The 13,630-nt window shown below is 42.2% G+C and overlaps 1 protein-coding gene across 5 annotated transcripts in view; it reads left to right on the top strand.

Moving 5' to 3' along the window:
- Nucleotides 1-3,211: 3,211 nt before the first annotated feature.
- Nucleotides 3,212-13,630, top strand: part of whrna (whirlin a) — a 213,493-nt gene continuing 203,074 nt past the window's right edge. For 3 of the 5 annotated variants that reach the window (XM_047373388.1, XM_047373385.1, XM_047373387.1), the window contains exon 1: nucleotides 3,213-4,604. In XM_047373388.1, the coding sequence (XP_047229344.1) occupies nucleotides 3,861-4,604 (744 nt within the window). In that variant the 5' untranslated portion in view covers nucleotides 3,213-3,860. Of the gene's footprint in view, nucleotides 4,605-13,630 lie in introns of all 5 variants that reach the window. The other 2 variants (XM_047373386.1, XM_047373384.1) reach the window with 1 other exon arrangement.

The following is a 13,630-nucleotide window of genomic DNA, read 5'->3' as shown; positions in this document are numbered from 1 at the left end:
TCCGCTCTGAGCAGCTGAAAACCCGGCATCAGCAGTGCGCAGTCCGGGATGTTTTCCCTCAGCCATGTCTCGGTGAAGCAGAGAACCGCTGATCCGCGGAGGTCCGTGTTTTTACCGGTGAGAAGAAGCAGCTCGTCCATCTTGTTGTTGAGAGAGCGGACATTTGCCAGGTGGATTGAAGGCAGTGGTGCGCGAAGTCCTCTTTTGCGGAGCTTTACCAGCGCGCCAGCACGTTTTCCCCTCCGCCGCTTTCGGCGCAGGATCCCATATAGAGCCGCAGCTCCGCTTGCCAGGAGCTCATTGAACCTCAGATCAATGAAAGATGGTGAAAAAAACCCAAGAGAGGACTCTCTGATGTTGAGAAGTTCCTCTCTACTGAATGAGACCACATAACTGTGGCTCGAGCCCTGTGGTACTCCAAAAGTAATTCTGGTTTAGTAGATTTATTATGAACATAAACTGGAATCTATCGACAAACATGGTTTAAACCAGATTAGTGATTTTCCTTTGATGCCTACAGCGTGTTTACACTTACACTTACAGCTATGCAGAAACATGGGGGGAAGATTAAAGGTTGGAAGTCCACATAATCGGACACTAGCTGTATTGTAAATCATTGTAAAGTCAACTAAAGTGTGTGACATTTACTTTAAGGTGTTTTTGTTTTTAGTTTAGCACCAGTTGAACATGTTTTTTATTGCTTCTATGCATGTTGTGCATTCAACAAGATATTGGCGCCCCCTACTGAGAATAGACCGATAATTTTACTTGCTTTGGGCGGATGGTATTGCATTCAACCCACTCCAGAATTACGATGCTCTGCGATTGGCTGGAAAAGGAGGGGCAGGCCACTATGCAAGAACTGTCACTGTCAGCCATGATGGTTCCACATTAACGTTAATTCAATATTCCTGTGCAACAGACTTCAGCTGTTCATCAAAAGTTGGTTTTCATTTTCTTTGTTGATCCCAAGAATTCCCAGTATTGACCCAATAATTCTGTCCTTTTATTTTTTGAGGTACTTTAAGCCAAGTTTATTTCTTATTTTAAATTCCCATTTTTATCAAAAGAGATGATCTTGGAGTGGTATAAAATTCTCCACTGCAGTCTCCTAAAACATTTGCATAATTTCTCCATGATTTCTATCCAGCTTCTTAGTTCCTGAAGGGACAGCTGATCCATTTGCCACAGCCATATTCAATGATAGATCTTAAATCAGCTCTGATTCTGCATAAGCATCTCCATTTAGGTCCTATGAAACAAGTAAGCACATTAATGATCTTTTCATATTTAAAACAAAATGCATTTTTTTGACCTGGCTCAAACAACTCGTGGCTGACAGAAGGAACAAGGAGAACTCTCAGGAAGTGGTGGATCTTATCATCTTTGGTGGAGACGCTGGCCAGCTGCCTCCAGTTCAAATCAACACCAATTTACCTGGAGCTCTGAAACACAAGCACACACACACGAGCCCAGAGGAAATGCTTTGGGCTGGAACAGCACAGTCAGCTGAGAGACCTTGTATAGAGAGGTTTCATTTCCAATCAGGTTCAAACAACTGAATTTACCAGAGGTTGACTCCAATCAAAGTGTAGCAGCATCTCGGCGATGAAATCAATGAAATTTCAGGAGCACCTGAGCTCAGTGTTTAGTGTCATCTCAAAGGGAGTGAATACTTATGTACATATTGTGTTTCACTGTTAACATTTTACATGAATTTACTAAAATGTCTTAGTACTCAGTTTTCACTTGGTTATTATGGGCTATTCGGTATAGATTTTTATAATGAAAACTATCACAAACAAATGAGTTTTAGAACAACTCTGTTGAAAAAAGGGGAGGCACTGTAGGTGTTTAACCTTAATTGGATATACAGATACATCTAAACAATATTTCAGAAAGTAAAACTTATATAGATTCATTAAGCATACAGTGAAATATTTCAAGCCTTTATTTCTTCAGATGATTATGGTTTCCAGATAATAAAACCCCAAAATTCAGTTTCTCAAGGAATTTGAATATTGTGATAAAGTTAAATATGGGAAACTAATGGTGTCAAATCCTAATCAGGTAATTACCTCAAAACACCTACAAAGCCTTTCTTGAAACTTTTTAAAGAGTCTCTCATTTTGGGTGAGTAGATTACATGATCATGAAGAAGACTGCTGCCCTGACAGATGTCCAGAAAAACGGTCACAAACAAGTCACAAAAAGTCAAATTGTTCACTGAGTGCTGTATCCAAGCATTTTCATAGAAAGTTGAGTGGAAGGAAAAAGTGTGGTAGAAAAAGGTGCAACAGGGAGAAACTCAGCCTTGAGAGGATTATTAAGCAAAATCATTCAAGAAGTGGACTGAGGCTCAAGTTGGCACGTCTCGATTGGCCAGCAATTGGACCTCACTTGAAACCCTCAGAGAATGTATAGAGTATTATCAAGAGGAAAATGAGAGACACCAGACCCAACAATGCGGACGACCTGAAGGCCGCTATCAGAGCAACCTGGGCTTCCTGAACACCTCAGCAGAACCACAGGCTGATCTCCTCCATGCCACACTGCATTGATGCAGTAATTCATGCAAAAGGAGCCCCAGACAATCATAGCAATGAACATACATTTCAGAAGCCTGACATTTCTGTTTAAAATATCATGTTTTTCTTGGTCTTATGTAATAATCTAATTTTCTAAGACACTGAATTTTGAGGTTTTTTTTCATTATCAGGAAGCTATAATCATCAAAATTACAACAAATAAAGGCTTGAGGTATTTTTATTATGTAATGAACCTATATAATATGAGTTTCACCTTCTGAAATGAGTGACAGAAAGTTTGAACTTTTTCATAATATTGTAATTTTTTGGGATGTAGCTTTATACTCCGTTGGATCTAAAGTTTATTCTAATACAAAAAAATGGACAGAATTTGAGAACTACTCAAATTAATCGGAGTAAAATTATACTGGAAGTAAAAATGTTCCTGGTTTTATTGAGCAGGTAATTTTTTTTAAATTGGCTGAATTTAATTTCAACCAAATGTCATTAACACCATTTATTTGTCTGCTTATTAGACTCTAAAACTGTTTTAAATCGTTTTATTTTGTAGTCCTTTGTCAGTTGTTTGATGTCCGAGCCACAAGCGTCTGTTGCCAGACGCCTATTGGCTGTGTTGAGCTGCGTCATTTCCGCACTGATGACGGCGTGAGGCGCTTCTTTGGTCTTCAGTCGCTGTAGTAACGTCCGCGGAGCTCGTACGCAGCGCAGCTGTTCTCCGAGAGAAAACCCACAAACCGACGCCGCTCAGTTTACACGCGTGGATTTCCCACCTCCGCGGCTGTGGGTCGTTTTAGGAGCTGAAACCGGCCGCTGGATCGGGATGCTACTAACTCCCCGAGTGGAGAGAAATAAGTTTTTGTTTCTGGAGAGAAGAAATGGATAGTTTGTGTTGTTAAACTGGAAGGATACACTGGAAGGTTCGGGTTTTCTGGAGCTTTTGTCGGAGGGAGACACCAGAGAAGAGGCGGCTCGGTGTCCACCTGACCTCCTGGAAAATAACACGGCAGCTTGACACTGAGAGCCTTATGCGTGGCCCATTAAGCTCTCCAGCTCTCTGCGACGCCGTTTCTGCGTGTAAACTGAAGTTTACAGCTTAGGTTGAATTCAAAATATTTTCTGATATTGAAATAGTCGGAAAAAACTTTTATCGCTTCATCTCTGTCAGAACCGGATCTTATGGGGATTATTGGATTTCTCCGGCGCCCCTGATGCCTCGAACCGTTCCGATCCCGCTCCTCCAGCCAGGAATGCCTGCCCTCTAACCCCCCGCACCGCACCGCTGTGGGGCCGTGTCCCGGTCCTGCCGCCAGGATGAGCAGCACCGACCTGGAGCGCATGTCGCTCAGCTCCTCGGCCAACTCGGTGGCTTCCAGCGCCCGCACGCTGTCGGCCAACGTGCGGAAGCTGCACAACGCGCTCAACCTCCTGCTCAGCGACTTCGAGAGGGAGCAGTTCATCCACTGCCTCAACGTCTACCACTCCAAGCGCAACGTGTACGACCTGGTGCAGACCCTCAACGTGATCCTCAACGCGCCCAGCAAGCGGCAACTGCTGCCCATGCTGCGGCTGGTGATCCCCCGCTCCGACCAGCTCCTCTTCGAGCAGTACACCTCGGAGGGGCTTTACTTAAAGTCGGATTTAGTTGCAAACAACGGCCACGCCGAACCCCCGCCGGGAGACTTCCCCAGCGCCAGCCCGACGCCCCCCGGGAACCTGTCGCCGAACAACCACCCCGAGTTCCAGGTGGCACTGCGGGGATCCCCGGACAGCTTCAGCACCAGCAGCAACGGGACAGCTCCGCTGGTGCCTCTGCTGGGCCGGAACTTCATCCATGAGCCGCCCGGGGAGCTGCGTCAGGTCAACATGAAGCGTCACAAGAGCAACGAGGGCCTGGGCTTCAGCATCCGCGGCGGCTCGGAGCACGGAGTCGGGATCTACGTGTCCCTGGTGGAGCCCGGGAGCCTGGCGGAGAAACAGGGGCTCCGGATCGGTGATCAGATCATGAAAGTTAACGACAAAGTTTTCGACAAAGTCACCCACGCTGAAGCAGTGAAGGTAAGCAGCGTGTTTCTGTTTTCAAATACGAAGCTGTAGCAAGCCGTGGGTGCCACAGGTCGGCGGTTTCCCAATAAGTCTGGATAAGAAATTATGTAAAAAAGAAGTCGGGTAACTAAAATCCACCAGAATGCTGTTTTTCACACCAACAAAGTGCTTTGTGAACACTTTCTCCGATGCGTAAAACCAGATACTTTATCCAGTTAATAACGGCTGCTTTTTACACCATGGATTGTGCATTAAACGTGCGATTATAAGCAGCTGTTTACCACTGGTTTAAAGAGATAAAAACTATCAGAAGTTTTTGTTGCCCTGTTGGACGCTGACCTGAAGCCTGTTTGGTGAGCTCTCCCAGTTTAATTTCCATCGTCAGGTGGAGTTGTTGCTTTTCTGACTGGGAACGCCTGAAAATACTTATGGGTATTCCGAATTCCTACGGAAAGCGAATGCAGCATAACAGTAGGTAAATAGTCTGCTCAAAATGAGAAAGACATAACTTATGTCACTGTTTAGGAGTATGTCAGTTAATACCAAAAAAGGTTTATCCAATCGAATAAAGGTTTTTTCTTTACCTTTCCCATGTTTGTTTGTTTCTTAGAGGATCTTCAAAATGAGCTGAGCCAAATGAAACAAAGCTCCGTCTCCACGACAACAGTGCATGGCAAACGTACTGCCTAATATTGGCACTTTTTCCAACCCATTTGATAAAGAAATTATGAACAAATTGTAATTTATTAAATCGCAACGCTGTAAAACTTGAGAGAAAATACTACACGAACGCTGTGTTCATTGCTGTCAAGTGGCCTCCATCTGAGCCACAAAAATCAGTGTCTAATCTGGTCATCAAATGGAGCTATTTATGTCATGCACCTATGCAATGAACCAATAGTAAATGGCTGAAGACTCTGGACATCACTGAAAAGGACTCCAAAACCGGTTCTGGACATGTTCAAATTAACTAATTGTGAACTAAGATGACAAACACAACCTAAATTTGACAACTGATCAATGTAGTTTGGGTTCAGTCTTTGGGTTGTGGGAAGGTGTGTAACAATATACGTATTCACCTGAAAATATTCGCTGTTCTGTTGGGCAACTTTAAAAAGTAGCACCAAAACAAAGGCAGGGAGGATTCCCAGCTATCACTAAATTATATTTGGGAACATTAAAGTTTTATGCAGCTACAGTGAAGGAAGAAAGGTGGACCCGAGCCAGAACCTTGTCAGCGTACTAATCTTTCAACAGCAATAAGATATTGTTAGCTGTTCCTGCTTGAGTCCAGAGTCGGACCATGGTGAGGAAGGTGGGGAGGTTTATGCTACTCCAGGGCCGAAACTGTCTGGGGCGGACCCCCTCTCAGGTTTAACATAATGAACCCAGGGAGCATCAGATGCAAGTTTAATAAAATAAAATAAAATCAGTTCAGTTTATTTTTAAATAACCAATTCATAACAAATGTCAACTTATGGTTCTTTTTAAGATGGGTCTACATTATTTCCTCTTGTATAGAATTCATTTCAGTCCAAATTTACATCAGTCCCATTTATTCCAGTGCTAACTAATCATAAAGTCAGATTCAGATCCAATGAAAACCAATTCACACTAATCCTAATTATCCTCGAGGCCTAGAAGTAAATGCATGGTGTAGTTCTTCTGTGTCACTCTGAGAGGATACTCATAATTTTGACAATTTATCCCAGGTAAAAGGAGGACGTCCTAGAAACCTGTTTAAAACGGGATTTTCAAAGATAACACCAAGGTTTTCTTCAAATAAATGCCTTCCAGAGTGAGGGACTGACTAAGCAGTCTGTTCTTCAGATGTTCTGGTCCAAAGACTGGTTTTGTCTAAGTTTAAAAGTTGGAAAAATGTTTTATGTCACTTTGTATGTCTTCCAGAGATTCTCGATGTTAAAACTAATTAAGATAAATTATCTTTATGGGTAAATATAGAAATCATCGGCACAACATTGGAAATGTATCCCGTGCTGACTCATCATTTTATCGAATGTAAGAATGTATAAAGAGAAGTTGTCCAAGAACGGAGCCCTGTGGTACTCCAAAATGAATTCTGGTGCAGAAGTTTTAATATGAACATAAACTGGAATCTGTCAGACAAACATGATTTAAACCAGATTAGTGCTTTTCCTTTGATGCCCACTCAGATCTTGGGACATCATCATCAGGTCTGAGCTTTGATTTCCAAGGCGTATTGAACACAGTAGGAGAGGTCTTGCTAATATTGCTTGTTGCTAGATTATAATGACACACTCATTTAAGAATGTCAGGTGTGGTTGCTATACCTAAATACTAAACTGTAATTATTGTAGTTTAAATCAGTTAATCAACATGCATGGTGTGTTGAGTTCAGTGTTTAGCCTCCAGATCTTGCACAGCCAAGGCTTAAATTTCATAGTGAAAAATGAAACTCTTCTCAGATGTGAGTCCCCGCGCAGAGGTGGCTTGGTCCAAAGCGACACCTCACTTACTGGATGAGCACTGAGGTTAAATCATTGGCCCACTGAGTCAGAGTCAAGGCAACCAGGCTATTTACATTGGCTTTACCTCTGTGGTGCACGCCCACGCCTCGTGTACATGACTCCTCTTGGAGATAACAAGCTCCAATATGTTGGGTGGAAGCAGCTTTGGTTGTTTACATCATCAGCTGGGATGTTGGACAGCAGCATTCGAGTATAAACTCTAGATCCGTTCTTGGAAGCTCTGGTGTAACCGGACACCCTGAGAGCAGGTGGTAACCATAGAGGTGTTTGTGTGCAGGTTTGAATGGACTTCTTTTTGAACTGGATGACTAAAATGTGTTTTATTTGTTGGAGTTGGTACAGCTAAGGCCATTCTGGACATAACTAATCAGCTGAAGCATAGATTTGTACTCGTAAGGCGTGGAAAAAGGGGACATTACTCAACAATGCGTGGGTTTCCACTCTCTATCTTTGTAAAACATAACATTTATTCAAAACTGTAACTGTAATTCTTTGTAAAATCGTGCATGATCATTATATCTGTGTCTTCACTCACTGAAGCTGAACATCAAGCTGCTGCAGGATACCATCCCGATCAGAGCAGAACATTATTACAGGGATCCTGTGTAGTCCTGAAAAATGTTCGTCATTTTCAAACTCTGCATATATTTGGGCGGAGCTAAAAGTCTCCAGGCCTCTGTAACTTTGAGCTTTTGTGCAAAATTTTACATTTCTGAATAAAGAGAGGACTTTTTATATTTATTTATATTTAGATAACATCTTCCCACATTAAAACAGTTACAATTTCACTGTTTTCTGGCCTTTTAGACCTTTATTGAACAAGGTTTTGACACACCTGTTTTTTATTTTTACAAGCAAATTGAATTTATCAGCAGATCAGACTTTGCATTAAAGCATCTTTGAGTGAAGAATAATCTATTTCTAATTTGACCAGTCTGTGTAACAGCTGTTCTAAAATAATCTAGATTAAAGAAAAAAAGAAGTGAAATAATCTGTCACCAAACTGAAAATCAGAGGTTGAGTTTAATCTAATTTTGTTTCATGTAATAAAACCCAACAAGGTAAATAATTTGTGCTCAGATGTCCAGAATGGTATAAAAACTGTCCTGTATTTAGCTCCAGCTTCCAGTCAGCTTCCTGCCCTGCTGAAGAAATGCAGCCCCACAGCAAAATGCTGCCACCACCGTGTTTCAGTGTAGGTAAAATGTGTTTGCTGTGACCTGCAGTGTAAAGTGCATGCCAACGTGGACATGACTTTTGATCTAAAGCCAAATATAAACCACACGTGACCCCGAGCTCCTTACATGTTTGCTGTATCCCTTACATGTCTTGTGGGAAACCTGAAACAGGACTTCTTATGAGTTTCTTTCAACAACGATGAAAGCCATTGTTCAGAATCAGAATCAGAAAAGCTTTATTGCCAAGTACGTTTTTGGACATACAAGGAATTTGTTTTGGCGTAGTCGGTGCAATACAGTACAAATTAAACAGTACAAACATATCTACAATATAATATAAATATATGTGCACAGTTTTAAGTGAGTGAGAGTAAATATAGAGCAGTATACGATGCAAGAGCAATACAACAGTGCAGGTGATCATTGTGCAAGTAAAGCAGGAGTCCAAGCTGAGCGTTAATGTAACGCATAGAGTTACAGGTTACAGGTGTCCTGTCAGCAAAAAAAGGGGGGGTGTGGGGGAAAAGGGAGAATGTCAGGGTGGTTTCCGGGCTTTGTTAACCAGGCTGGTGGCAGATGGGGGAAAAAACTGTTCTTGTGGCGTGAGGTTTTGGTCCGGATGGACCGCAGCCTTCTGCCAGAGGGGAGAGTCTCAAAGAGTCTGTGACCGGGGTGGGAGGGATCAGCCAGAATCTTCCCGGCCCGCTTCAGGGTCCTGGAGGTGTACAGTTCCTGGAGCGACAGTAGACTGCAGCCAATCACCTTCTCAGCAGACCGAATGACACGCTGCAGCCTGCCCTTATCCTTGGCTGTAGCAGCGGCGTACCAGATGGTGATGGAGGAGGTGAGGATGGACTCAATGATGGCTGTGTAGAAGTGCACCATCATAGTCTTTGGCAGGTTGAATTTCTTCAGCTGCCGCAGGAAGAACATCCTCTGCTGGGCTTTCTTGATGAGGGAGCTGATGTTTGGCTCCCACTTGAGATCCTGGGAGATGATGGTTCCCAGGAAGCGGAAAGATTCCACAGTGCCAATTGTGGAGTCACAGAGGGTGATGGGGGCAGGTGGGGCTGGGTTCTGCCTGAAGTCCACAACCATCTCCACTGTCTTTAGAGCGTTGAGCTTAAGGTTGTTCTGGTTGCACCAGTCCAACAGATGGTCCACCTCCCATCTGTACGCGGACTCGTCACCATCAGAGATGAGTCCGATCAGGGTGTCGTCCGCAAACTTCAGAAGCTTGACAGACTGGTGACTGGAGGTGCAGCTGTTGGTGTACAGGTTGTTGAAAGGTTTGTTTGTTTTGTTATTGTTTCAGTTGTCAGATGGTGGATTGAATAGAGCTCTGCTAACCCTGCTTTAAACCTCTCTGCAACGTTCTCCCTGACCTGCCTGCTGTGTTCCTTGGTCTTCATGGTGCTTTGTTCAGTAAGGTTCTCTAACGAACCACTGAGACATTCACAGAACAGCTGCATTTATACTGAGATTAAATTATGCACAGCTGGACTCTATTTGCTAATTAGCTGACTTCTAATTCAATTCAATTCAAAAATACTTTATTAATCCCAAAGGGAAATTAAATGTTGTTGTAGCTCATTATGAAGGTTTCTAATTGGTTGCACCAAATAGTTTTTTTTTTTTCCCAGGAGAGTTAATCATTTCCCTTCCACCTCATAATGATGTCCTACATTGTGTTGGTCCATCTTACAAAATCCCAATAAAATGCACTTAGGTTTGCGGTTTTAATCTGAGAAAGTTTGAATATGAAGATTTGTGCAAAAGCTGTAGATCAGCTTTAAAAATCCATCACTAGAACATGATGAAACAATATGGGTGTATTTCCTGCCCAGTAATTCAGATAAGTTGCATCTCCAGAGAACTTCATAGCACATAACTTTTAAATTAGCTTTTTTCTTGAATTCATAGGCATTAAATGAGCCAATAAAAGAGAAAGTGGGATTATGTGAGGTGAGATGAGAAGATTACTGTTAGGGGAGACTGAAATATCTTAGCGTGTTTCTGCTTCTCATCCTGCCGGTCTTTATTTCTTTACCTTGTTAACAAGTTTATGGTTGAGGAACTCGGGTCCCATGTGGTCACGGTTCTTAAATGAGGTTCATAGGTGTGAACTGTTGACTGAGTAGACATGAGAAGGTCTGTAAAACAAGGGTTTTTCTTTTTAGAGTTGCGCTGAGCAGACTTTACTGGCTTTACTGATATCCATTTATTTTTTCTTTAAGGTCTGCAATGATGATTCCGGCTTTTATATGAACTAAAACATATAAACTTGTGTATAAATGTTGTTTTAATACAAAAGTTAAATAAAATGGACATTTTATTCTGTGGGTTCTCAGAAAGCCTCTAACAGTTTGTGAATCTGAGCAGTGCTGAAGTCTTGACCAAGAACCAGCGCATGAAGAAGATGATCTGGGCGAGTTGTTTCTAGATTTCACTCAGTAACGCTAAAGTTGTACTCGGTTCATCAGTGCCGAAGCATCTGCTAATTCTCCTCGCCACAGACGCTTCGCTGGCTGGTCTGAGGGAAATCAGTCGTATATGTCAAAAAAGTTTAGAAATAATTCGTCATAGTCTCATTTTTGTAAGTCTCAAAAGCTGCACATTTTACCAAGGGTGGGTAAACTTTTAAAACATTCGTGTGTCAAGGTTACAAATAAGTTTAGGCATTAGCGAATGGTTGCCAATACTTTCTTATTCCGAACAGGAATGAGTGGTGGAGTCTGATGATGAAGCCTACAGCCTGATACGTTTCAGATCATCTAAACAAATCTACCCTGAAAATGCTTGAAAACTACTTGATTTTTAACATTTAACCAAGATAAATCAGACCAATCAGATTTAAACATTACTTAAACTGTGGAACAAAAAGATCTGGGAAAAGCATCCCCACAGCATGATGCTGCCACTACCATGTTTCTCCATGGGAATGGTATGTTAAGGGTGATGCGCAGAGTTATACCACTATTATAGTTATACCACTATTTCAGGATTCTTAGTTGAATGATAAGTTCCTGAACTTGTAATTGATTCTTAGTTTATTCTTAGCCAGTTCTTTCCATTCTTCTGGATTTGGTTGCCAAAGTTCTGAGCTGTTCGAAAACTTTGGTACAAAACTCCCGAATCCCGAATTTAATTTCCCTTCGGGATTAATAAAGTATTTTTGAATTTAAATTGAATCCACAAATCTCAGTTGATTCTTAATAAATTCATAGGTTGATCTTATCATAACCAATTTCTAATTGGTTTGTGTATTCTTAAGACAGTGAGGATTCGTGAAGCAGTATCTTGACCAAGAAACAGAAACGTCCTCATCCTCCAGCGTCAGCTCCTGCATCAGTCTGTTGTAGTGACCATATTGTAGCCTTCTAGCTGGTGTCAACCACGGTCTGACCCGCCACCCAGGGGCTCTTCTCCTTCCTCTCACAAGCAGTCATCTTCTAGCCATCAATACTACCCGGACCGGGACTCGGACCGATACTACAGTTTTTCTATGCTGCGCATCTATTTTGGAACTGATGCTCAAGCAGGGGTGAAGACCTTTTTTATTATGTCTTGATGGAAAATCCCATGAGTTGTCAAGAATAGTTACGAATTAAAATGTAACTGTACTTGATTCTTAGATGCATTTGGCCTATTGTTAAATGATTCCTTTCGTTCATTCAGTGTTTCATTTTTTTTATCGAGACCCAAACCTGTGACGGCTGCATCAAGCACTGTAGCTTCCATACATGGGTCGTGTGCTTTACCCCTGCACCTCTGTCGTGACCATCGTGCAGTATTCTTGATAAATTTATGCAAATCGAGCCGAATCTCACGATTTATCTTTGTTTTTATCTAATAAACCTGTGTCGTAACTGAATTTGTACAGCATGGCTAATAGTTTCCCTGTCAACAGATATCCCACCTGAGCTATGGATCTCTACTACTCCTCCAGAGGTCCCACAGGCCTCCTGACTGCTTCTCTGAGTAACACCTTTAAACTGAGATTAAACTGCATACAGCTGGACTCAATTTACTAAGTAGGTGATTTCTGAAGGCGAATAGTTGCGCTGGATTAAAAAATGGGGGTGAATATAAATACATGTTGCAGTTTTTTTTTTTTTTTTTGTTCATTAAAAAGTAATCTTCTCTCCACTTTAAAATGATTGCCTACTTTGTGTTTGTCTGTCACATAAAATCCTGTAGAATACTTTGAGGTTTGCTGTTGTGACGTGACAAAAAAGCTGCAAGGGGCTCCTTGCTTCTCTGACAGGGAACTGACTGAAGACGTCCTAAATGATGAATCAAATAAGCTTTGATACATTTCCTCATTTTCTTCTGACCGTCCTCCTAACTGATTAGGCTCCTGGTTTTTATATTAAAGTATGTCGGGCTGGTTCGTGGAGTACGTTTGGTGAATGATCGCTGCCGGCACGTTTGACAGATAAAATGTCACCCCTGAATAAACTGCCATCTGGAAGCTTCTGATGAATCTGATTTTGACCGCAATCCGTCTCATTTGGTCTCCTCACCTTAGGATGAACTCGGCCCAAACCACTGAGCTTTAGGGGTTGTGGATTTAGCCAACTCTTCTGCTAAATGTTTGCAACACAGAAAAGTGGTTGCACCAATGCATGTTTGTAAAGCCTGACCCTGATGGAAATGCATCTTAAAACGGTTTGGAGTACTCTGATTGGGTTGTTTTGTTCAGATTTTGTCTTTCTGATTCTGTCTACATGAGTTAAATTTAGGTGAGGTAAGGGAACCCTGCATCCCTGCTTTAACACCCTGAAGTGCTTAATTATCTCCTCAGCATGTCATCAGGTTCTGCAGAGGCCCGGTAAAGAGGCCATTCATTTCTTTCTGGTGTGTTGGAGCAGGGATGATTCTAGATGTTGCAGGAGAGGACTAGACACGAAGACCCCTGCTCCACAGTGACAAACGTGACTTTTCTAACCTACTCGCTTCTAACCAAAGGTTTCAGTACACTATCATTAAACGGCTGCACAGTTAGCTTGGTAGGCTAACTACCATTACAGAAGAGAACATTGCTGTGGTAATCTGATGTCAACATACCACTGTAGAAGAAATTTAGAAGAACTTGTATTATTGAAAAGTGATTTGAAAGAGAAAGGCCGAGCTCAGCGGGGAAAGATAAGTGTTACGTGGACATGTGGAAATACTTTGGACACGGATAGAGAAGAAATCGTGGGTTTGAGGTCCAGACCTGCTGGTCTGTTTGCAAGCCAATAATCGTATGATTCCAGTCGCCCTCCGAAGAATCGGTGCATCTCTGCTTTCACAAGGACAACATTTTTCAGTTCAGCACCAACTTCAGCGACTTATTTTCCCTTCA

The sequence above is a fragment of the Girardinichthys multiradiatus genome, chromosome 8 (assembly GCF_021462225.1).
Source record: "Girardinichthys multiradiatus isolate DD_20200921_A chromosome 8, DD_fGirMul_XY1, whole genome shotgun sequence".
Classification (NCBI taxonomy): Eukaryota; Metazoa; Chordata; class Actinopteri; order Cyprinodontiformes; family Goodeidae; genus Girardinichthys; species Girardinichthys multiradiatus.
The sequence above is the reverse complement of the archived record's forward strand: the minus strand, read 5'-3'. Positions and strand labels throughout refer to the sequence as shown.